Below are 26,324 nucleotides of genomic sequence, written 5' to 3' on the forward strand. Positions count from 1 at the left end.
AGTTACACATCTTCATTTCCAGAGTAAATTCTGCCCACTCTACCCGTGGTGGGGGAAGGCAATTACTGTCCTTCCGCAGGTGTTTCATGTAGGGTTTTGTCATAAGAAAACATTGGCTTTTCTTCTTCATTTGCTTTTATTTTGTTCTTGATTAGTTTGCAGTGCTGAAGTATTAAGATGCTTTTCTCTTTAATCTTTGTATAAATGATCTCAGGAGTAGAATTCAGATTTACTGAATGTCCAATTGATTGAAACAAACAAGCAAACAAACAAACAAAACCTGAGGTTAAAGCTTGTTGCAGCGAAGTTCAAGTACTTGGTGAAATTGGTCAAGGTCTCAACAGTGAGGCCAGACTTTAGCAGTGCAACTTGCTCCAGTATAATCCAGATTGATCATACTTTTCCTCAGCTAGACAGTAAGTTTCTCAGTGAGCTTGCAATATGATAAACAGCACTGGTTGACAATATTGAGTAGAAGGATTGGAATTTGTATGTCAATGTTTTAGAGAGATGCCTCATTTACATAAATTGCCTTTTGCATCCTCAAAGTATACAAGCAGTCACTGTGCCATGGCAAGATAGATTTGAATATGCTAACAATTATGGACGCAAAGCGTTCTTATTTTGATACAGTAGATAAAGCGAAGTCCCCAGGGGTTGATCCCAAGCAGCTGGCTGCAGAGCTCCAAAAGGTTTCACTACAGCAGGCACCTCTGATTGCCTCCTCGGGAGCAGAAAAGTCATCACATGCCCATTCCGGAACCACTTCTGCCACTTCCAGCGCTGTTCCCAGCCCTGGCCAACCTGGTTCTCCCTCCGTCAGCAAAAAGCGACATAGCAGCAAGGTAAGAAACTTGACAGTCATGAAGCAGTAAAATTTTGATAACAATAAGACCTATTTATCTTATAACAAGAGGTCATGGTGCATACTGATGAATCCATTTGCAATGACAGTGATGGTTATGACTTCTAATTACAGAATCTAGAGACAAAAAAAAGATTAAGTGATCTATCCAGGGTCGTACAAGACTGATCCCTCTATGAAAATAGTTTCTTCAAATGTAATGCTATTATTTTAAAACAAAACAAACAAAAAAATTTCTCTTTTCATTCTCTGTTGTTGTTTCTTCTTAACTGCATCTTATAGTATTACTTAGGCAATATTTTCCCCACTCAATACTAAGTTAAGGTTGTAGTTTCACAAGAATTCCTCTGTAAACTGCAGAAAGTGAAAAATGAATTCACTGCCAATATATGTTTTGTCACCAACTAATTCCTGTGAACTTATTAAGCATAATTTCACATTTTCTTTGCCACATCAGCTGAACTTTTTTCTCCTTGTGCACCCTCCTGCACACCTGGAGAGTTCAGGGTGTGAATCGAGTAGCCTTTTTTCACACTCAAAACCAAAAACTAAATTATAAAGTCATCTACTGTGCTTTTTTTTTTTTTTTTTTTTTTTTTGTCAAAAAGTCAAATCCTGAAGTCCCACGAAGAATGCATTTGCTTAAATCAATTTGCAAGATAGCTAAAGCTGATTGCTTTCCTGATACTCAGGTTCTCACAATCCTACTGTTTGAAGCAAAGCTTTACAATGCAAAACACACTTTCTTGATATGTACCACTCTGTACTTTTATTCTCTCTCATGACTGTCAAGATTTTACAAGAACCCCATCCCTAAGGGGTTTCTATTGAATTACTCCTATGTTTGTATTTTGTGTTGCTGAAGCTGAAACTTTGATTTGAACTGCAAATGTGTTAGATGCAAATGAAAAATAGCAACTAGAGCTGTCTTATTTTAGATAGCTGTTCAATATGCTCACATTACTATCATGTGAGGGAAAAACAGAAATCTCTTTCATCCATTGATATAACAAAATGTGTAAATATATTTTTTGAATAATTTGCATCAGATAGTTATTTTGACTGCTTGGAATTTCCATAGACTTTTTATGGATATAATTCTTGTTGCTAATGTACACAAAACTTCAGGTATTCCTGCCTTTGAAGTTAAGGAAAGTGAGGATCTCTTAGTGCAGATGTCACTGTAGACAGTGCAAGTCCTTTCCTTGGGTAAATGAGTCATAGTCCTGATTCACTGAATAGTCTATGAAGTCATTGATCTTTATAGTGTATCCTGGAGAGATCCCTCTCTCTGTCCATCTTCATGAACCATCATGAAGAGATGGTTCTCAGCTTTGGCACTGTAGCTGAACACCTGAAGTTAAAGTATAAATTTCATTTACTTTTGCACAGAGAATTTAGAAATCTTTTATGAAATTTCAGCTGCATGCTTATGAAGATTAACAAAAAACTTTAAAATTAATACCTTTATGCAAAAGATGTAAAAGTCAAAACTAATCAGGTAAATGCTTAAAACTTTGCACATTTCTTAAACCTACGTTGAGAGGTCTTCTATTCCTAACCACCATAACTTGTTGATTTGTGCACTTTCTGTCCATTCATTGTAGGCCATGTTTATAGTAATGTTGAACTCTCTTAGAAGAGAATGCTACAGCTCATCTTTTCCAGAACAACTCTCAGCCTTGGGCTTACAAAATTTCCAGGAAGGCTGCAGCACTAATTCTTTACTTTTGCCAATGTTTCAATACAGATTAAAAATTCAAACTACCTTTTATTATTATTATTATTATTAGCAAGTAAAATCTTTTGTTAAAGGTTCTGTAAGAGTATGTACTCCTAAAATGATGTAGGAGTCTCTTTGGTTATTCTGTAATGTAGATCTTCCCACATTTAATGTTTTATCTTACTTCAACAGAGCGTGATAGAACATAACATCAGCACCTGGCATTAACATGAGTTTCACATCATGGTAGTGACAACCTACTCTATCAAGTGTGACAGCACTGTAAAGCACAATTCTTACATATTGTATAAGAGTGGATGGGGTGATATCAAAAGAAACTATAATGAAATTAGATAAGCCATAAGAGAAGATATATAACCTTTTGGAGCCTTGGCAGACCTAATTCTGTGTGGACCCATTTCACTTATAGTATAAATGCAAGATCATTCAGTGCTGTAGATTACAGGGTATAAATTTCCTATAGAAACATTTGATCACAGCTTTGTTGCCCATTTCTGGACATGCTTCAGGGCTTCAATATCTTCTTTGTAATGAGAAACTCAAAACTGAACACCGCATTTGAGTTTTGGCCTCACCAGAACTGAGTACAGGGAGATGATCATTTGCCTTGTCCTTCTGGCCACACGGTTTCTGATACAAGCCAGGATGCCTTTGGCCACCAGAGCACGTTGCTGGCTCATGTTTAGCTGAGTGTCAACCAACATCCCCAGATCCTTTTCCTCTGCTTTCTAACCACTCTGGCCCAAGCCTCGTAGTATTGTATGAGGTTAATAATATCCTCCTCAGTATTTAGTTGGTGTGGTCACACTGAACATCACACATTTACTATGTCACATAGCAAAAAAACACAACATACCTACTTTCAACATTCAGTTTTGTTAAATGGAGTTAATGTGATGTCTCTTTCTCCCAAGGCTTTTTTTGTCACCAGTTTAGACTGTAAAGACTCTGGTGTTCCAATTGTCTGATTCTGTACATATACAAAGGCTGATCAAAGTGTCAGGGATGGACTCTTTAAGTGATGTTGCAGTATTGTAACTGTCAATATTGAGAGTACGGATTGGAGACAATGAAAAGGTTTTGAAAAATATGTGTCAAAATTGCAATATAGACAACAGTTATTAAAAGGTTGATACTGAGAATCTTATTTCCAATAGGCATATATGTATATTTATATGATATATATATTTTAATCCGGCAGCCCACTGAAGCTACAAAGTCTGCTTCTCATCCCATCACTGGAGAAATTCAGGTAAATATATATAATTCTTTAAACTGTTGTTTAAACCGACTACTTTTCTCTGTTGAAAAAATATATTGAAAACCATCTTCATTAAGTGATTTCTCATTTGTAGAATCATAGAATCATAGAATATGTTCAGCTGGAAGGGACCTACAAGGACCACAAAATTCAACTGCTGACTCCACACAGGACCACCCAAAATTCAAACCCTGTATCTGAGGGCACTGTCCAAATGTTTCCTGAACTCTGGCTTTGGGCTGTGACCACTGTCATAGGGGGTCTGTTGCAGTGCCCAGGCACTACTGCCTTGGTTAAGAACCTTTTCTTAATCTCCAGCTTCTGACATGTCTTCATGCTATTCAACCCATTGAAACGTCGCCAAATGAAATAAGGTCTAAAAGGTCTAAAGCAGTGCTAGGTTTTTGTTTGTTTGTTTGTTTGTTGATTGTTTGTTTGTTTGTTTTTGTTTGAGTGTTTTGGTTAGTTTCATTTGTTTGTTTGTTTTGTTTTTTTTTATAAAGTTTGCTTCGGAAATACAAATAAAAGTCTCCACCAGAAAAAAAAAAAAAAAAAAAAAAAAAAAGTTTTGGTTCCTGAAAGTGCTAAAAATGTAGTGAAATATGTTCTGATCTTTAACCTTCAGACAGTTACTGTGCTTCAGTTCAGAAATTCCCTAACTCCACTAGAACTCAACTGAAGTCCCACTGGACTTTACTTCCAGCATGGGCTGTAAAGACTTTCTCATAGTGCAGTGCTTTTGTTTCCATGCAGTGCCAAGGATGTTGTTATTTTTTATGTAAACTGGCTTCAGTTTTTTTAACAGTGGAACTGGGAGCAGCAGAACGAATTTTCTATAGATTTCTGTCTTTTGTTCCTTTTATTCATCCCTGTCTTTTATGTAGGAATAGTTTTTTCATAGTATTAAGACATCCATAATACATAGCATAACACTAAGTTAGTAAATGTTAGCTACCATAAGACCATGTTCAAATTTTATGTGCTTTTTACTGATTGGAGCAGATCGGTGCCTGTGTTGTTTAAAACAAACAAACAAACAGACAATGCTGACAGAGTGTGAAAGAAACATTTATTTCAAAATTCAGAGTATTCATCCAGCATCTCATTAGATCTCAGAAGAGAGAGAAAGAATCTTCCAATATGGGGACAGCAAAAGACCTAAAACCCACTTAATGCAAAGGATTTTTGGAGACTTAGAATCGTTTAGGAAGTTAAATTAAGACTAATCTTACTGTGTTTAAACCTGTTCTCTAGCTTCAGATCAATTACGACAAACACCTTGGCAACCTTATCATCCATATTCTTCAGGCAAGAAACCTTGCTCCCAGAGACAATAATGGCTATTCTGACCCCTTTGTTAAAGTTTATCTTCTTCCAGGGAGAGGGTAAGTGCAGGATGAATTTTAACCTAAATATTCTTTCTTTAAATTTTAGTTTGTTGCTTATCACTAATAAACAGAACTGAGAGCTTATTGCTATAGAAAGTGAAGGTACAACTGTGGAAAAATCATTGATATTTAATGGGAAGCCAGATGCTAATCCCCGGGAGATGTGCAATACATTGCTAATGACTTCAGAAACTTTTTGATAATTTTTGTAGATTTCATCCCTTTTTTTCCATCTTTCCATTTAAAAAATGTTATACAATGAAGAATGTGTATTGAAAGAACAGTCTGCTGAAGGGTATTATATATACAGATTTCAAAGTCCTTGTTAGAAATTTCTAAGATGTAGTGAAGTGTATGGATTTGGGAATAATAATTTGGCCTTTGATTCTGTAATACAATGAAAACTAAATGTTAAGGTTAAAATTGGATTGTTGTTTTTGCTCAAGACACTGTGAGTCTGGAGCAGATTTGCAAATATATGCAATCACAGTAGCTCATACTGGTTTAAGACTGCAGTATGATATTAAAAGTGGTACATAATAGACAAACCACATTTCTAACCACATTTCATGTGATTTTATTTATTTATTCATTTATTAATAGTTAAGATATGGTTTTATAAATTTTGGCAATCTTGTATTAAAGTGACATATATAGCTACTTTTTTTTTTTTTTTTTTTTTTTTCGCAGAGCACTGCTTTTTAAAAATCTGACTGTTATTATAAATAGCTCATTAATGTTCCTTTAAGAGATGTTTTTCTGTATCAGCAATATTATAACTCTTTTTTGTGCCTTAAATTTGCAGAATGTCATATGTATGTGTAAGTATACACAGCTACAATAATCCTGCTGACTTAAATGGTGCTACAGATATATCTAAAGTTAAGCTGAAGGATCAAATTTTAGTTTGTGAAGATTAATTCCTGTAAACATTTCAATTTGTGTAGTCACACTCATCCCAAAACACTCTTAAGCTGAGTCCATTTAACTAAAAATATGCATTTTCAATCTATTCAAAGTAAAAAGAAAGTGCATATTAAGTCACAGAGCACATTTGGCATGTGGGGAAGCACAGCTAAAATCAAACAAATGGTACAGCATACCAAAAGTCAAACAAATGGTACAGCAAAAAAGCATATTTAGTAGCATGTTGATTCAATTTGTACAGCATTCAATATTGTTCAGTGGCTCTGGGCCTACAACTGTTACTGGATATAATAGGAACAGGTCCTAAATTTTGAGAGTATTTTAATGCACTTAAGAATCTTGCCAAATAGTTGTCTAATCAATTTTTCTGGGAATTTTGAATATTCATTCATTGCTGTAGATGTTAGTCTTTGAAATACAAAGATGTTCAGCCTGTAGAATTCTAGTTCAGATCCAAGCATTAGGTTCAAACTTTGGGCTATGTTTGAATGTTATTTGGGTTTATTACTGTAAAATATGGCAATGTTACTGTTTTGCATGTGTCTTGGGACTTTAGGGCATAATGTAAATGAAGAGCTTCTCAAAAGTGCAAAACTTGCCTATGAAAGCAGAAATGTAAACTGCTACTAAATATATTTTATCAGTAGTTAAATCCTTACACATCTGCTTACTCTTCATAATGCCTGTTTCCTTTGATTCTGATACTAGAAATTACCCCTCATTCATATTTTCTTTCATCTTTGTCTCTCACTATTTTCTCTTACACTGCTTCATCTGTGTTCCTAACTATTTAATGCTGGATATGCAGACAAGTCATGGTTGTCCAAAATGCAAGGTAGAGTGTACTGTCTCAATATTCTTCTTTCATTTTAATATGCAAACATGATGTTTTGATGAGCCCGCGCATGGAAAAATAGATTTCTCTTGAGTTTTTACAATTCATGATTGCTGCTATTTATTCATTCTCTAGTGAATTTCATTTCCAGGTCAGAAGAAACTAGAAACAAGTAATTAATATTCCTTGATACAGTAATATCCTAGGCCCAAACTTTGAGGATGAATAAAATTTGCTTTGAAGTCTGGAAGAATTTAGTTTAGTCATAGATACCTTAAAATATATTTTCACTCACTGAAAGTTGTTGAACAATTAATAGTGAACTTGTCTCAAGCTTTTGAGTGGTGGAGTGGCATTATGCCAAGAGGAACAACATTGTTTGGAAGTGAGATGGAATATTTTTCTCTATATATCTTGTACAGTGTGTATACATTAATACTAAACATCAGTCTAGTTAATCATCCAGATTAATGTTATTTGAGAACATAAATGGTTAGTCACTGTATTTGAATTTTAGTAATTGGACCTTCTAATTTATCCTGGATTGGGAAATATAAAGCAACATTCTGCTCTCAAAGTACACTAGTATCAACAAAGGCTAAATACATAATAATAGTAATTCAACCTTCATTCTGCATTTCTTTAAAAGTAGAAAGCAGATGTTTTTTGATGTGTGTATATATATATATGTCAATGAAACACATGCATGTTTTGCATAATTGATTCAGACCCACACCAATCTGGTATCATGCACAGTACATATTCATGGTTGATCAATTTAAATGAGTCTCTGATGTGCTTCTTCTGAATTAATCTTACTTGAAAGGAATCTAGTTCATTAATTCAGACTATACCACAATGTGAACCAAAACATAGTTCAATCACAAGTCAGAAGTAGGAAAATCAGGAGAAAAGCTCACTACTAAATATGAATGTAAAGATACCATAAGAGTTTAATAGAACAGATACAGGTCATTGTGTTCGACTTTACAACTGGAAAAGATTCCCGTACACATTTGTTCTAGTAGCAGATGTATGACATTACAGTATGGGAAGTTTGAACAGAAGTCAATGAGAAGCTAACTTGCAGAGTGGCAAAAGTAAGTTCACTGCCTTTTATCTTGGGTTTTCAAATTATTGAAAGCTTTTCATGTTTTCTTACCCAGCTCTTTTGAGATCTCCATTAAAATTTATATTAAATTAAAATTGGAATGGAAGCAGATCAGAGATCAAAGCTCACAGCACTAGATGAATCCATATTCTATTAGAGGTTTGTGTATTCCTTTCTGCATCCTCAGGAAATGTAAAGTACAATAGAAAGCACTATTAACTCTTTTTTAGAAACAGATTATGCAGGCAATTTTTTAATTTTTTTTCCTGGCTATTGATAAAAATAATCATGAGGTTGTACTTTTATGTCTGTTTCCAGGATGGTTAGAGACAGATGCAGAGAACAAGATCAATAAGAAATTAGTGTTTCTATCATTAACAGGATATTATATACCCCATGGCCTTCATTAAATGTTCTAGTGAGATAGGACTCCTGTAATTAGAGACTATAACCTATAAATATAATGGATTCCTGCTACTTTAAAGTGCTAATAAGATGATGGTCTTGGAAGAAAATCAGTGGATTATCACTGTCATTTCAAATCAGAGTAAAACATCTAGAATGAGAGAACAAAGCATATGTGCATTTGCTGACTGATGTTTTACACTGAAACAGTTATAGCTAGGGAGACCTCACTGAGGAGTCATGAGATATTTTAAAAACCATGTCAGGAAAAAAATACTAGGTGTGGCAAAAAAAAAAAAAAAAAGCCATAGGCTGTCACTGTCCTCTTGCAACTGCAAGTTCTTAGAGAAACGGGAAGAAATTTTCTTTTTCTGGGATTTCTTTGTGTGTGTGGATTAGATTGGTTTTGTTTTGTATTAGAACTGATAGAAGCAAAAGATCATTAATGTAATATTTCCTTCCTTTTTTTTTTTTTTTTTTTTTTTTTCAAATTCAGTGCTGAGTACAAGCGGAGAACTAAGTACGTACAGAAAAGCCTGAATCCTGAGTGGAATCAGACAGTCATTTATAAAAATATCTCCACGGAGCAGGTGCGTGACTGTTCAGTGCAATTTTCTGCTTTCTTTGTGCGGGCTGCAGTTCTCACTGTGAAGGAAGTGGCATTACTGGCAGTTTTGTGAAGTCATGTGAAATCTTACAAAATTTGGGTGAAATTTGCTGGTAGAGTTCATTGTATCAATATTTTTTTTTCCTTTTTATTCAGAAATCAATTATCATTTTTGTGCATTATACTCAGGAGCATGTCAAAAGTACAAATGAATTAATTCTGAAAATGATAATGGAATACAAGGAATAAACAAAAAGACAAAAATTGCTGAAATAGATGGAGAAATCATCATAAGTCTTGGTTTCAAAAGCCATGCCAGTTAATATTTTTAGCATCTAGACTGTACTCTTTAAGAAGTTACACACATTACTTGATAGCTAAGATTAAATAAAAGTAATAATAGAGAGTTATGTCTTAATCTTTTTCTTTTTAAATCCTACCTAATTAGGGAACTTTTAACACAGTCTTCTTAAGAATACCTGCCAAAATTAAGCAAAAAGTTGAACAAGGGAAAGATTCCCTCTTGAACAACCCATGCAGAATAGATGTAACAGTGATTTCCTTGACTGAATAGAATTTCTTTTCTTAAATGTTCCAAGACTGCATCAATGTGAAAATAACCTAAAAAATAAGTTGACAAATCACTGTTCAGTAAGGGTCCTATAAAATATTATGACAATGAAAAATCATCTAAAGACCTTTATTAAGCAGTGTATGAAATGAGTTTCAAAGAGAAGGGAAATTTGATTTTCTAAAGATATATTTATGTACTAAAAGCAAAGAACACTGTCTGGTGATTTTAAGAGTAGTAATTACACAATCACAGCAAAGTAAGGTCTTGCCTTACATCATCAAGTTGTTGTTGTGGTTTTGTGAAACTAAAACTTGAGGTCTTCATCATGAGTTTCACTGGTAGCATTACTGAAAATGATTTCTTATGAAATAGTTTCAATATGGCAGTAGGTTTCTGCAAGTAGGCAATGCACTCATAAGAAAATGAGAAAGTGCCTCTACTAGACAGTGAGCAATTTGATCCTCCTAGCTTTAAGCATGCAGTAAATCTCATTTGAGTTCAGAACATGATGTGAAAATTCTGTTTCTAAGTTAAAATTAATTTTGGGCTTTGTTACGTGCAAAAGAGAAGGGAAAAAAAAAAAAAAAAAAAAAAAAAAAAAAGGAAAGATAAAAAATAAGAAAAAAGAGAGAAAGAAAGAGAAGTTTTGTTTCATCTTTTTCAATAAATAAAAAAAGAAGATATATAGAAAAAGAAGAATGAAGTGCTACATAATACAGCTTCAGTTAAACCCTTAGATCAGTTAGGGTTATGAAGCCACCAAGAAATAGATTTCCACAGACCTTCTTACCAGATGTGATTTAAATTTTTCTAACTGAAGAAATGAGGAAATGTTAGTCTTCTTCACTTACAACTTCAGTCTGATATTCCATTCCCCAGGATTATGACTTTATGTCTGTCAAGACAAATTAACACATCAACAACTTGCTAGACTTTTGCCTTAGTATACAACATCAATAATCATTCTTCTTCATATTCCCATCAATCTTCTTCCCATTTGTCCCCAGAGACCCCTGGGATGACACTCAGGTCAGTCTTTCCAGTAAGGCCAACAACTTTGGTTGACAGCTTTTCTGTTTTGAGATATCTTTTCATACAGAGTCCTTTACTGAAATATTTAGAGAGGAAGACATGTGAAGAATGGCTGAAGTCACTTGGTTTGTTTAGCCTTGGAGGAGGCAGTCATGAATGAGAGGCTGGAAAGTAGCCTTGAGGAAGGGAGTCTGGGGGCTCTGTTTGACAGCCAGTCAAAGAAAGGGATCGTCCTTCTCTACCATGCTCTGGTGTAGCCTCACTTTGAGTATTATGCAGTTCGAAGCATCACAATATAAAAAGGACATAAATCTTTTAGTGAGCACCCATGGATGGGTATGAATATGTTGAAGCACCTGGAAGGCAAGTTGTTTGAGGAGTGGCTGAGGTCACTTAGCTTGCTATGCCTAAAGAGGAAATTGAGGGAAGGCCTCATGGCAGCCTACAGTTTCCTCACAAGTAGAGCACAGAGAGGCAGGTGATGATCTCTTCTTTCTGGCAACAGTGATGTTACCCCCAAAAATGTCATTAAGTTATGTCAAAGAGGTTGGGTATTAAGAAAAAGTTCTAGGTTCCTCACCGACAGTAGTCAGACACTGAAACAGGCTTCCAAGGGCAGTAGTCACAGCTCCAAGCTCCTGGAGTTCAAAAATCATTTGAACAATGGCTTTGGATTTTGGATGGTCCTGTGTGGAGCCAGGAGTTGGACTTGATGATATTCAGTGATTAAAAAAAAAAAGACTTGTTTCTAGTTTTACCTTTAATAAGAGTGCTTAACACAGCTGTCATGTTTAAGAAGGTCTTCAAATGGTAGGTTTTGATAGCTATCATTAATGCCTAGCAGTACAACTTGTCCTGTATATCTGGACTGCTTGCAGAGTTTCACTGATGATACTGAACTTTCAGAAGTACAAAAGCCATATCTTCTTATGTGAAATTGTTTCAATTTTATGTATATAAATAATACATAGTAAATCCATATTCTAATACATTTTAGACAAATGTCTAAGAACTCAATCCTGATGATGAGAAAAACTACAAAAATACAGGAATGGAGCTTAGAAAAACACATAGGCTCTTGAAGTGGGCACACATGCCATCACAAGTAACTTGTGGAAACCCCTAAAGTAGAGCAAAGCACAGGCCTATTTGTATTGATAACAAATATCATCATCATAGTATCATAGTATCATAGTATCATAGTATCGTGCGAGTTGGAAGGGACCTTAGAGATCATCGAGTCCAACTCCCGGGATTCGAGCCCTCTGTGTAGCAGAGCAGCACTTCTGCCACTTGCGCTACAGGGGGATTCGAACCCCGGGCCTCTGGTGTTGCAAGCGGCAATTCTACCACTGCGCCACCGGAGGCACACTATCCCCAAATATCCCCAAATTATTTTCCTGGTATCAAAGTTGATGGGAAGACAAAACTTTCTAGATGACAACTGTGAAAAAAAGGGTTCAAGAAGGAGATAGTACAATGAAACCACCATTCACTCGATCTGAAGTTTATGGCAATGAGTTTACTTACTTTTTTACTTAAATTGCAGCTGAAAAAGAAAACACTGGAAGTAACTGTCTGGGATTATGATAGATTCTCCTCAAATGACTTCCTTGGTGAAGTAAGTAACTTTCATTCTATCTGTTCTGACTAGCTGGAAAGCTGATGTTAGTATCAGTCATTAAATTATGCTATCAAGACATGTTTTAGCACATGTGCAACTAACTGCAAGGTGAGTTATTTGATCTTGCTGATTCAGACTCTCTTTTATAATAGTGAAAATGGTAACATCACTGCCAATGTATAAGTGAAGGCAATGTCTTGTAAGGCTTACTCTGATTACACTAGTAATTAATAATAAATATGATGAGGGATCATTGGAAGCAGTCTGTCTTTTAAAAGCAAACAAATAAACATGGATGTACAATAGAGAATTATAAACAATAAGTAGGATGTCAAAGAAGTAAATAAAAAAATGTTATTGCCAGAAAGGATTGTAATTAGAAGCCCAGAAAAATCAATTGCTCAAATTACTGTTCTTATAAAGAGTAACTCAGTTTAGTCTGCATTTGAATTTAGCAAAAGCACACTCAGCTCAGCTCCAGTTTCCAATTGCATAACTATAAAACTGAGCAATCAGTGTTACTATTTGAACAACTACTAAAATAAATGTATGGGAAGGAGCTACATAATTACTTATTTCCTGTACACTGCATCAGTTTTCCTGTTAAATTCAGCATTTCACCTGATAGCAGGGCTTTACTAAATATTTATGTCATTGTTATTTATGACATTTAGAAAACAGATGCTTCAGCATCTACTTCTAGAGGAAGATTTAAATTTCAGCCTTCAAATATTTTAAACATCTATAATTACTTAATAAATCATTCAAACTTATATATGAAAACAATATTTTATGGAAAAATGGAGAAAGCTATCCAATGTATTTCAGGAGTAATTGGAAGTCCAGGGGAATAATGCACAGTAACATCAATAAGGGATTTCCAGATTGTGCCCTAAGGAATTTTTAAAGGGCTTGCACAAAAACATAAGCACAGATGGCAGTGAGCATCACAGACTGCTAGAAAACTGAATAGAGCCATCACTACTTGCACACCACCAAAGTCAAATGGCATATCTTGGATTACATCTGTGAGAACAAACCCTTTTCTCTTCAAAACAGATCCACTAGCCTATATTGTCTAGTTGCAAAAATTTGTAACCATGTTAACCAAGTAATTCCTCAAACCATTACCAAAAATTCTAGAGAGGATGCTAAGTAGTTAATTTGTTCAGAATATGTATTGATTTAACCAGATAGACCAAGCCAAGTCACAAACAGCCTATGACACTGAAAGAAAAAAATGGAAAGGAAAAAGCTTCAGATCTTTATATAATAATAAATAATAAAAATCAGATATGAAGAAACGTCTATCTGTAAGCTTGAAGTGGCTACCTTTTATTCAGAGCCTTGCAATAAACTACCAAAGAAACCTTGCCTTGCCTAACCTAAAAATTCTGACATTAGTTTTAACTCTTTCACCTAGTTTTGTCCTTTCTTTCATTTAAGACTGTGGTGACCTGTTATTAGTTTATACCTCCTTGCTTTCTGTACCACAAATCCATTAAAGATCTTTATTGGTAATAATGTTTTTTTTTTGTTTGTTTGTTTGCTTTTAAGACTTTTTTAAAAAGAAATTTTCCAAACTCCAGCTAACGATGCAAATGGCCTAGGGCAGATTTTTAACTACTGAGGTATTTGTTTTGTTCTGTTTTGTTTTGTTTTTCCCACTAAGTTGTGCTTCTAACTGCCACATGGTGGTTTTGTCTCCTTTTGTTTTTGTTTTTGTTTTTTTTTCCTTCCAGTGAAGTTTTCAGGATTTGCATATTGATTATATTACTGAAGTGCAAAGGTTTCCCTGTTCTTTTCTTTTCCTTTTTTTTTTTTTTTTTTTTATACTGAAAAAAGGAAAAAAAATGCACAATTCTTCTGTTAGGATGTGTCTATACAGAGACAGAATGATGAGTACCCTCTTTAGTCTTGCCATCAAGCTAGTGCTCAAACTGATCCTCAGCCTAGTCATCTTGATATGGAGCTTTGTCTAAGCTCATATTCCATATCATGATTCTGCTGAGATGTATTATTGTATACACAATGCTGTACTAATAAAGGTGGATTTCCAACCACAGCTGGTTTACTTCAGGCTAGTTTAGACTCTGAGCAGAGTCCTGAATCTGTCAACACCCAGCCTGTTATATTCTGAAATGCTTATATTCGATTGTGGCTTCTGCTAACATAACTCTAGATGCCTCTGCTGTACACCATCATTAATCGATAAGATATAGGCTGTACGTTGTGTTTTGGTTCACATATAGGTATTGATCGACTTGTCCAGTGTCTCTCAGCTTGACAACACTCCTCGGTGGTACCCCTTGAAAGAACAGAGTGAGAACATTGATCATGGGAAATCTCATTCTGGACAGAATAGCCAGCAATCTCCAAAACCATCTGTAATCAAGAGCAGGAGTCATGGAATCTTCCCAGACCCTTCCAAGGGTAGGAGTAACTCAGTGCACTTGATTTGAATTTTTTTTTTCCCAGGTGACAGGAAAACATTTTCTGAGTTCTAATGGAGAAATAAATATACTACTATGAAGTCTGTATACACTTTTATTATAAACTTATTTCTCTCTGTGGTTAATTCATTGGAGACCTGTACAAATGTTTAATTTGGACCAATCAGTGCTAACAAGTTCATTGAGTATTTGTGTCATTAAAACAGCAACCATTAAGCTAAATGATCTTTTTACATCTGCTATAGATCCTGTGACTTTTTTTTTTTATTATTTTATTTTTTTCTGGTAACTTTGTCTAATTTTAATGTCTTTAACTTTCAATTTCTCATATTCTTTAAATATTCTATGACATTTCATCTTCCATCAATGCCACATTAATATTTTATAGAATAACTATTATACTATAATAATGCATGTGCACTTCTAGTCAATCATAATGGGCTGTTGTATATCTAAATTATAATGGAAATCAGTGGAGCTGATATAGTAGAATTTTACTAATGCTTACAAAAGGAGAATTGATCTCAATGTCTCCTGCTCCAAGAAATGTATTTATTTATTCATTTTTAATGCTAAGTACTCAGTGGCCAGTTGCCCTCTTAAAGAAACATCTACAATATCAACACAAATGCATTCCCAAATACTATCCAGGTGTGAGCCTCTGAGGGATAAGGCTTTGCTCCATCTCCTTTCTACTTTAATGTCATGTTTTGGTAGCAATTGGTGTCTATGTAAGATCTACATCCAAATCAGAAGTTAGTACGGAAGATATTAGACCAGTCATTCTGTAGGAAAGTAAACTTGCTTGCATTGCCTAAAATTGATTACCAGCATAAGGGATACTGGTTATTCTGAACATGCTAGTGAAGTAGAAAGCAAAAAACAAATCAGGCTTTAGTCTACCTCTAACTGACCAGTGTGGACCAGTTCAGGAATCATAACTAACAGATGTTAGAAATCCAGTAATAAAGGAATTATTCCCTGGGAAATTGTGAGGAAATAGAAACTGGTTCATATTAAGAGTTTCCTAATCACAGTATGTCCTGAGACACTGAATGGTATTGCACAGCTTAATCCTTATTCCTTGTTCTAGAATGTAGCTAGAAATGCAAAGTGAGAGAAAGAAAACGAGTTTGTTTTTAATAAATGCAACAGTTGTGCTTCTCCATTTCCTTGGTAGACATGCAGGTGCCCACCATTGAGAAATCCCACAGCAGTCCAGGGAGCTCCAAATCTTCTTCTGAAGGACATCTACGTTCTCATGGGCCATCCCGCAGCCAAAGCAAAACCAGCGTCACTCAAACCCACCTTGAAGACGCTGGGGCAGCCATCGCTGCTGCTGAAGCAGCTGTCCAACAGCTTCGCCTTCAACCAAGTAAAAGACGCAAATAAATTCCTCAGCATGGCAGCTTAATGTTCATCTGTTGCCTTTTTCCCTGCTGTCTTTCCCTCTTGGCTATTTTTTTTCTGTTCTTGGCACACTGTGCTCACTGTTTCAATGTCTTTTTTTGTGTGCCCGTGTGTGAATACATATAATTACAATATACTCTTGTATTTAGATGTCTTTTATTTATTTATTTTAATTTATATAGACTGCAGTGAAACTGGCTGTTTCTCCATCACTTTCTTCACTCATGGTCCATGATATTTCATCGTTGTGCATGACTCACAGAGAGTTCCATTGTGTGATGATATTTTGATGTCACTTAATAACTACCAGTTAAGTAACAAAAACCTGCAGAGATGCAGCTGCCAGATTTGTGAGTTGCACACAGGTACTGAGAACACACTAACAATTAGTTATACCTATGAATAGTAATCAAGCAGGGCAATACCATATATAAAAGTTTTAAAGTAGGAAGAAAAGTTTTTTAACAGCATAACTAAGATACCGATTTTTGAAAGATGATTGTGTCTAACAGCTTTTGGAAAGAAATGTAAGGCAACCCTCTTTATCTTTCACATAAAAATGTGTTAGTGATGAGTAGAACAGCAATACAGAAAACTGTTAAGCACACAAAAGAATTAACAAGTAGTTTTTGACAGTGTTAACATGTTAACAGAGTTGGAATTCAGAGCTAAATCTGTTGTTGTCGTTCAGGTTTTCTAGGAATTTTTCTGCCACACATTAATTAATGGGTCAGTATGGGTTTTATCTGACATCTTTAAATAGATTAATAAATTAGAACCTTCCCATTTAAGAGGATAGCTCTCCATAGCTATCATACCAGCATCTGTTTGTTAGTTGAGGATTAAATTAATGGTAAATCAAACTCTCTGACTGTGGATTCATTGTGTTTGTCTTCAGGATTTGTTGATATGCCATAAACCTATCATGGTGTAATGCAAAAACTAGGGGGAAATGATTTCCCTTGACTTCACCATCATTAATAAAAGAAACAGCCAGTTTTAGTACTCTTTAATGCTGTGCATGTGGTGTCTCTTTGGTGTTTGAAAACACTACTTATTTAAATACAGAAAAAACAAACAAACAAAAAAACTTCTGTTTGCATGAATAACATTTAAGCTGGTTCCATCTGAGGATACATACTCTGGGTTTCCATTTCACCCACACTGCCACAGCAGCACATAAAAGCGGTCAATCTAATCATGCCAGGAAGCAGCACAGACACAGCATAGCAGGAGTCCTCCCTATTCAAAGAACTCAGTCTGACAATCTGCCTCCACCAGCCAATGACAACAAAGACCAAAGCCAACTAGCCCTCAGGAAAGTGATGTCTGATGGACCAGTCAAGCCTGAAGGAGGTGAGCAGAAGGGCATGGTTAAGAAACAAAACACATTCCAAAGCCTTCTTGCCATGTCTACTAATTTTTATTTATTTTTTTTTTTTTTTATCCTTCTGTTAAGTGCTGTAAATGTTAACATGAATCAAGAACTCTTCTTGATTTTTCCACATCAGCACATTGTGATGTAACACAAAAAAAACTGTGCTAAGAAATGTTACAAAAAAAAAAAAAAAAACATATATGCTTCCATTCCACTGGAGGAGTTCTCTTGAAAATTTGTATAGGTCTACTCACGTTGTCAGCTAATGAGAGCACACAATGAAGTTAGCTTGCTTAAGCATGATTAAACCTACCTTGTGACAAAAAACTAATTGCACATTTTGTTTCTGAAATTCTTGTTGGGACATTAACAATTTCTTTTTTCTCTCCCAGTATTGTTATGCCACAGGCATAGATAATTTTTTTGACCCACCAGTGGAAGGGAAAGTTTTGATCTATGTACAGGCCAATCTCTTGACAACTCTTCAATCAGTCTCTTACTTTCCTCCTGTAGACATCTGTTCATCAAATCTAAATGCTATATATCATTAGCTTAATCATTCAACACAAATAAAGAGCCAGAATCTCAGCTGATTCAAACTGACACTGTTCTATTGACTTCTGGAGCATTTTGGTTATTTCCCAAGAATCAGAGGGATTATCCAAATAAAGTTAGAGATTGGACTCCCAGATCTTCTCGTGTGTATTCCCTTTCCAGCTTCACATGAATCATTGCATATTTTTCAGTTAATGCTGTTATGTAACATGGGCAATAAAGTATAGCTGAGAATGTAATAGAGAAAGAGGGCATGACATTACAAATGATATACACTAAACACAGTGAGTCAATAAACAGTGTGAGGGAGAAATCTCAAATTATCAAGGGTAAATATAATTAATAATTTAAAATATTGCATTTAGAAACAATGAGTTGTATCATCTCTGAAAGCTTTTTGGAAACTTCTTTAAAAATGCATTCGTACACTCATGCATGCTGCCAGACTCTACAGCTCAGCTTCTGACACTCAGTTCAGGCAAAGGCTGGAGTAGATCATGAAGCTAGTTCAGAAAGATCCTTCCTATTGCTTGAATGTATACCATAGAAACCTACATAACTCATGATTTTTTATGGTGGCTTGTTCATAGAGATTTGTCATAATGACTTATAGTCAAACAATGTATTTTGTCTGAGAGAAACAATGCTAAACCCTTTTCCTTATGATATGAGGTTGAAGCAAGGTTCACAAACATTTTTAGGATAAAGAAAGATCCAGGCTATTGGCTTTAATTGCTACTGTTATGCTAGAGGCTATTGGCTTTAATTGCTACTGTTATGCTAGCATTTTTACTTTCAAAACTCAGAAAAGAATATGTATCAATATACATTTGGCTGAGAGCAATTTTAGAAGAATGTTACAGAGTCCTAAGAATAAGAGCCATCATTTATATCAGTGATATATTAACGAGGTTGGAGTTACTATAAGTATACATGGCACTTTTGTCATCTTAATTTGGACAAATACAGGTAATCCACAATGGCCTTCGCAGTGCTGCCAAGTTTGTTTTCATGCCTGTGAGACGTTTGGGCTTCCTTATATTCTTAAACTAGTTTGTTCTAATTTATTCATGTAATGTAGGATAATAATTACAATTTTGTGGGTAATTGATCAGTTATCTTCAGTTTTGTGTAGTATTTAAATTAAACCAGGAAAGATTACGAGCTTAAATGGAAAAAGACACCAAGTTTTCAAAGTTCTTTGAGGGAAGAAGGGGAGGTGAAGGAAAGAGATTTCTCCTCTAATTCAACAAGAAGCTGAGACATTTGTAAATGATGAATATTAGGGCATCTTCACTTCGCAAGTCCATTCCTGCAGGGGTGCTGCACGGTTGTGTTACCCACCCCCATCATGATCTACTTTATTGGCATCTGGCTTTATGAAATAGAACAGATGACTTAGCAAGTTATTAAGGACCGATATTTCATTTTTTGTCACTAAAGGCAAAAGACCTTTCTTTACAAAGCCATTACAGATAACGTAAAACAGTATTATTATTATTATCACATCAATTTATCTGAATGTGTTGGAGAATAGCACCTTTTAAGACAGCTGTTTGTTTTTTTCAGGCCAGGAACTCAGTGTAGTAGCAATATAGTGATATTTCCACAATGGTGATAGGAAAAAATATCTACTATATTGCATATTTATCAGTCCTTCCACACACAACTTAAGAGAACCCTTAAAAAGAGTTTCTTCCTTTAACTTAATAATTTTTGTGTGTGTGTGTATTGTTGTTGGGTGTTTTTTGTTTGTTTTTTTTTTTTTTTAATTTGTTTTTTGTTTTTCCACTTGCATTATCACTTAAAGAAAACAAAACGAAAAGAACCTTCAGAATGTCCCAGAGAAATTGTTCTCTATGTCTGGACCTATGACCTTTCCCCTCAAATACATTTTGTTAGTTATTAAGTTAATTGCATGGCTGATGAAAAGTAAAAAGGAAATCATAAACAAAAACATCACTCACAATGCTGTGAGTGAGGAGAATCTACATGACCTTACGTTTTTTTAGGGTGAACTGTTTCTTCGTTTTAAACAGAAAAAAAAAAAAAAAAAAGAAAAAAAAAAGATTTAATTGGTCTGTTTTTAAATTAAGGTGAAGCTACAGCAGAAGACTTTGTTCAGCACATTTGTAAAAGCCAGTATTCAACTACAGCACTTAATTAAAATTATACTCTGAAGTACAGCACCCTTGTTGCCTGTGAGAGATAAGAGTCCAATCTGCAACTAAACAAATTGCACAATATGCATTCCACTCACACCCTTCAGGAGGGAACAATAACATTTCAGAGGAAAGCCTTTGAAGGCAGAAGCTGCAAGGGTTGCAAGCCAGAGGGAGACAGAAGTTAATTTGAATTCACTTCTGTGAAACATTTGAATCACAGCCAATTATACATTCACATAAAATTAAGCACATTCCTTTCAACATAAACTGTGTATTAGGGTTTATCCACCAGATTAGTCAGTTTTTGAGATACTATAAATCAGCCCATTATCTGCTTTTATGTCAGTAATTTATTCCACAGAAAGATCTTGCCTGTTACATGAAAATTTATTGGTAGGTCACTTATGTTTAAAATATAATAAATGATTTTGGAGTTCTCCAGATAATAAAATAATTTCATATACCATAATTACTGGTTATCTGTATATATGCATATAAAAATGCAGGTGCATCTGCAATAGTTATTTCCTGGTGTTATGTAGAAAGCCTTTTCTAAGATAGGTAATAGTTAAAAAGAAATAAACTACACAGCTTAGTTTTAATAACTTTTAACAATACAAGTGGGAAGGTTGATAAAGAAAGTAATTTCACTTCAGCAACAGAAGTGGAAGTAAATTCAGCAAATGAAATAGAAAGGTGTACTAACTCCACACACCCAGATGGCCAGTTTTAAAGTATGCAGTTTCATACGTAGCTTTCATATTCACACAGATGTTTTATATGCCTGCCTAATGGGTATAATTTAATGGGGTGTCTGTCTTTATTTGCAGAGGAAGGTGTGTTAGTTTTAACCCAAAATATACTATTTACATTGTTTAAATTTATTACTTTAAAATATCAAATAGTCAATGGAAGAACATATTTTAAAACCAAATAAGAGAATTTCTAGAAGTCTATTCTGATTCTTCATAGGTTTCTTTGAGCACAATATATGAGTATCTGAACAGCTAAGTGGATGATCTAGACCTGAATATCATTGTACTTTAATGATTTTTTTTCTACTCTTCCAAACTGGCACTCATGAGAGATATGCTGAGTCACTACCCTCTTTCTTGAGCATGCAGATTGTGGTAGATGCCAAAAGAGATCAGAGCTTTTAGCTGCTTTAGTGTATACCTCTTATGTTCTTTGGCAAATGTGAAACAAGCAGCAGGAGAAAATTACTGCTCTCCTCCTGAATTAGCTGATGATTAGCTGATGTTCAAGAAAAAAACAAAAATACATTGTATTTCAATTAAAGTTCCCAACACATCTACTGATATAACAGAAAGATATCACAAGGAGGCTGTGGCAGCAATTTCTATTGTTTTTCCTGTACTGTACTCAATAGGTATGTTCACCTATGTGACAAGGTTTCTTCAACTCAAAACTTCTTCAACCCAAAACTTCTGACATTTTAAAATCACAGCATTTGGGAAACAACAACAAAAAACACTAATGCATGTCTCACATCTAATACAGAACATTTAAGCTTCTACATTTTCTATTGCCACACAACATTTTTTTTGTGATACCATAGGAGGATATTACTTCCCAGATATTTGTGTGTCAAGTAATTGTGTTGGTCAGATAATTGTCTATTATTAGAGCTAATACTGTTAGGAAAGAGAGGTTTTCTCTATGATTCAACAATTTCAAAAGTTGAGACAATAGTGAACAATAAATATGAAGGTACCATAATTTTGCAAGTACATTCCTGAATAGATTCTGTGTGGTGGTTGTGTTACCCACACCCATCACAGCCTACTTTATTGGCATTGCTTTATGGAATGGAATAGTCAACACAGCAAGTTAGTAATACACTGTGTATAAACATTTTAATAACTGCATTCAGATCACACAGTCTGTTATATTGCACCTCTTGAGGACCCCCAGTTCAAAAAACCTTAGCTCAAACGGCAATATCCCTGCTTTTGTCTCCTGCATACACCAACTTTGGCAAGAGTTCACTTGTGTCAGTATAGCAACAGGTTAAAGCCATTCAAAAATGTGGTCAGATGTATTTACCAATAGGATATTCCTGGAAGCATAAAATCCGTGATACAGGTCTGAGCCAGCACTGTGTAATTTATAACTCTCTGACAAAATAAAATAAAATAAAATAAAATAAAATAAAATAAAATAAAATAAAATAAAATAAAATAAAATAAAATAAAATAAAATACAGTAAAATAAAATATTTAAATCAGCAAGAATGGTCTTTATCATAAACTGGTGTTCACAACAATGTAAAGTGAATGGAAACTGATTTCTAGGTTCTGTAAATCTTTTGTATTGGATTGAGCATGGATTTAAATATCTCCTTATTTGGGTTCCCATTTTCACATATTTAATAGGCAAAGATATGTTTTCAGTTCCTACAGTAATTTAGGATACTACTTTCACACTTATTTAATTTACTGACCAAAGCTATTTTTTATAAACTCTTCCACCAGCTTCTTAATTTCCAAGATAAAAGGCTTTCATGCTGCTACAAATAACCCATTTCCAAGAATCATTATCAGAACAAGAACAGTATGTCCTCACTCTCTGCAGACACCAATAATCTGAGGCTGTCTTTTGAGTCCTGTTTTAGTCTAAAAGTTGGCACATTTTGCTTTGACCGTTCCTGCTATTTACTCTTCCACCATTTTGAGCTGACATGTAATTTCTGGAAATTGCTCAGATTCTTCATTTGATAACTCCTATTTCCAAAGTCTATTAGATGGTAGCTGAAGCTGGTGGAGCACATAAAAATAAATAAATAAAAATCATTTCATCAGAATTACTCTTCTTAGTAAAGAAATACCATCACTACATTTTGAGATTAGTGCTATTCTGCCACCACTACTCACCTCAAATAATAAATTGCTCTGCAAAAAGTAGAGTGTAAAACTCACAAAATATTGCTTCTTGGTGTGTGGTCAAAGCCATACTTGATTTACAAATGCAGCTGAAATAGGTGAGACGATGATCTAAAATATTGAGTAATGAAGAGTGAAGGGAGAAGACTACCAGAACTGACCTGGGGCATTGCTCACTGGTTATTTATTCTGTATTTTCACTCTGTTAGCAGTTCACAAAACATGCAGCTGACAGCCATATCAACAGAATATGATAAGAACAGAACTGATAAGTATCCAAAGCAGGTCTGTGATTTCACCTGCTTCTGTGGACTTGAATTGCTGTGCAGGAGGGTGTAAGCCTTCTTTGCTACTCAGGGCTTGTCACAAGAATGCCAGCTCATGATAACACTTTTTCAGACAATTAAAGGCAAAATCTCAAAGTTTAATGCTGAACACTGGCTAAAAGACATTTTTCTGTTTGGATTACAAACCAGACTGTCTATCTCAGTGTGTTTTGTTAGTTGAGTTGTCACTTCTGAACACATATTTGAGAAGTGGAACATATATTTGAAAGGAAGAAAAAGTTTCTTCAGTGTAATGACCAGAAGAAAGCTGAGGCTGTTCTATTCCCAGACATTCTCAGTCATGCTTTTTCTATTATTATTATTCTTTTTTTCTTTTTCTTTTTTTTCCCCCTTTTCCCTCCTATCCATTCACACTAGAAGGACAGCTGAGTGGGTGACATCACTGGACTGTTGCTTTTTTGCTTCTGAATGATTTCACCCTTCACAGCAAAAGGTTTTGCATGAACATCCTCCTTACATTAAAACAAAACAAAACAAAACAAAACAAAAAAGGTGGCATCTTCAATTATTTTCTTTCCTTTGAATTCAATATATTTTCTTATACAACAACAGAACTTACCTGTTTTCCCTGTTGTGTTCATAACCAAAATTTTCTTAAATCATGAATCTTTTTCCAAGAAGGAATTAGAGAATATGTGGGTTAATGTTATTCTATCAAAGGAATATTTTTTTATTATTATTATTATTTTTTCCTTTGTAATCAATGCTGAATAAAAAGTGTATCAGTTCTTCATGACCACTCTTTTCTTGGATAAAAAGTCTTACATCAGGGACAAGATTATTTTTCGCTTCCTTAGAATCTGATTCCTTTATGGAATCAAGAACTTTTCCAACATTTTTGTTTTATTCAGGAGATTGGTTGAACTGAAACTTTTGCTCATGCCACCCTGTTGAAAAGATAGTAGAAAATTATTATGAAGTGTTAATATTAACACTGCATTGCTGGCTACTAAGTATCAAATTTCTACCCATAAACAGAACTTTAAAGTAGAGAACATTTCTTCTCAGTAAGGGAACTCACAGATTAAGTAAAATTGACAAAAGAAAGTGAAATCAACAGAACACCAATTCAGCTACAATAGCAGAAATTCTGTTCAGTCGTTCAGAGGAAGCAGCCCATGTTAGAGCATTAATCTTTCATTTCTGATAACTGCTCACAACAGCCCAATGGCTGGACAGCCCAGATATCAATGAAGTTAGAAAGCATACTTAGAAAGCATGGAATATCCTTTAAAAGGAATAAACAAAGAAGGGAGTGGAGAGAATATTTCTTCTCTCCAACTAAGAAGCCAGTTTATCATGTTTGATAATAATTTTCAGTTAAAATTAGTCTTTTCCATCTGCTGAAGCTTTTGGAGTATTTTCATCAATATCAGATGTAACTGATAGCAGCTCCTTGACCATGAGAAGCTAAACCATTTTTTGAAGAACTGGGAAGTGATCTGAAAAAGAAAAGGGCAAGGAAGGAATAAGACATAGTTCCTCCATGCTGTATATACGCAATAGACAAAAGATGGCAGTTGTCTTTTAACAGGTTCTTATTTCCCTGAATGCCACATATTTAGGCAAAAAAAGACTATGTCTTGCATTATCAGGCACTTCTGCAGTTCCATAAAGAAGTATATAAACACTGTACTTCAAAAGACTAAAGTGAATCATTAGTAAATTATTTAACTCTCTAAAGTCCGATAAGCACCATTCTCCAGAACTTTGAATTAGGGATTTTCTAGCATAAGCAGCTGTCAGCAGAATCTCTAATTCGGAAGTAAAATTGCCTTAATTTCACTTTAGTTCTGTGTCCTTTATGTATGTCCCGTATGTAGCCAATTGGCCAGTCAATGTGGTGATTACTCCGAGGGCTTCAAAGACCTTACTTGATCTAATAAGACTAGAAGAGCATCATAAAGAATTCAGCCTTTCCTCTGATGTTCCTAAGACAACATTTGTATTTAGTTGAAATCAAGGTGTAGAACTGGAAATGAATATATAAACTTGGCAGAGTATGAAGCTAACTGCTGTTATTCTAACTCATACAAAATATTGCAAGCAACGCCTTCATCACACCTTTCTCATATATACAACAGCAGCAGCATCTCATATTAAAAATTATCATATATCCAGCAGCATCAGTTTACAGGTTTCCATTTGCCTGTAAGAACTACAGATATATAGAAAATGTGATGTTTCATGAGTTATGGAGGAGTTCTCTGTACCCAGATTATTATTTTTTTTTTTTTCCACAAAAACATCTGTAGATCTATTTTTCAGTTTCATCTCCTCTTTTAAACTGACGTAGTTCATTCCTCAGCTACAGAAGACAGGAAAAAAAAAATCCAGTAATTAATCTAAATTTAGGCACATTATAAGCATTCAGCAAGAGAAATTTCTGAAAATGATCAATACAGAAAAATACATAAAATAGACAAAATGATAGAGAAACTAAAAATATAGCACTGAATGTATCATTAGAATATAGCTGTGTTAGAGGAGATGATTGCATTTTGATTAATAATGAATGTAAAAAACTTCTAAACAAGTTATAAAGGCCAGATTCAAGGCTTTTGGTCATGTTAAACTCGTTTTTAGTTCTCACTGGTTTTAGAAATTCACCAGTTATACTGAGTTCAGGGACTACATTTTACAATAAAGTCATTATAAATATGAGCCCAGATATGAACTACAAATGTTCTGGTGAAGATCTATATCATTCTGAGTAAGCTCATTCTTAACAGAAGGACTA

General features: G+C 34.6%; 1 protein-coding gene across 6 annotated transcripts in view; it reads left to right on the plus strand.

Moving 5' to 3' along the window:
- PCLO (piccolo presynaptic cytomatrix protein) overlaps positions 1-26,324 on the plus strand; it is a 313,514-nt gene that overhangs the window by 243,607 nt on the left and 43,583 nt on the right. For 2 of the 6 annotated variants that reach the window (XM_072327118.1, XM_072327122.1), the window contains 9 exons: positions 634-845; positions 3,811-3,861; positions 5,125-5,255; positions 6,994-7,020; positions 9,033-9,126; positions 12,299-12,370; positions 14,626-14,806; positions 16,007-16,201; positions 17,410-17,592. In XM_072327118.1, coding sequence (XP_072183219.1) covers positions 634-845; positions 3,811-3,861; positions 5,125-5,255; positions 6,994-7,020; positions 9,033-9,126; positions 12,299-12,370; positions 14,626-14,806; positions 16,007-16,201; positions 17,410-17,592 — 1,146 coding nt within the window. Of the gene's footprint in view, positions 1-633; positions 846-3,810; positions 3,862-5,124; positions 5,256-6,993; positions 7,021-9,032; positions 9,127-12,298; positions 12,371-14,625; positions 14,807-16,006; positions 17,305-17,409; positions 17,593-26,324 lie in introns of those variants that run through there. The other 4 variants (XM_072327119.1, XM_072327120.1, XR_011902652.1 and 1 more) reach the window with 4 other exon arrangements.

Source organism: Excalfactoria chinensis, chromosome 1 (genome assembly GCF_039878825.1).
Source record: "Excalfactoria chinensis isolate bCotChi1 chromosome 1, bCotChi1.hap2, whole genome shotgun sequence".
Classification (NCBI taxonomy): Eukaryota; Metazoa; Chordata; class Aves; order Galliformes; family Phasianidae; genus Excalfactoria; species Excalfactoria chinensis.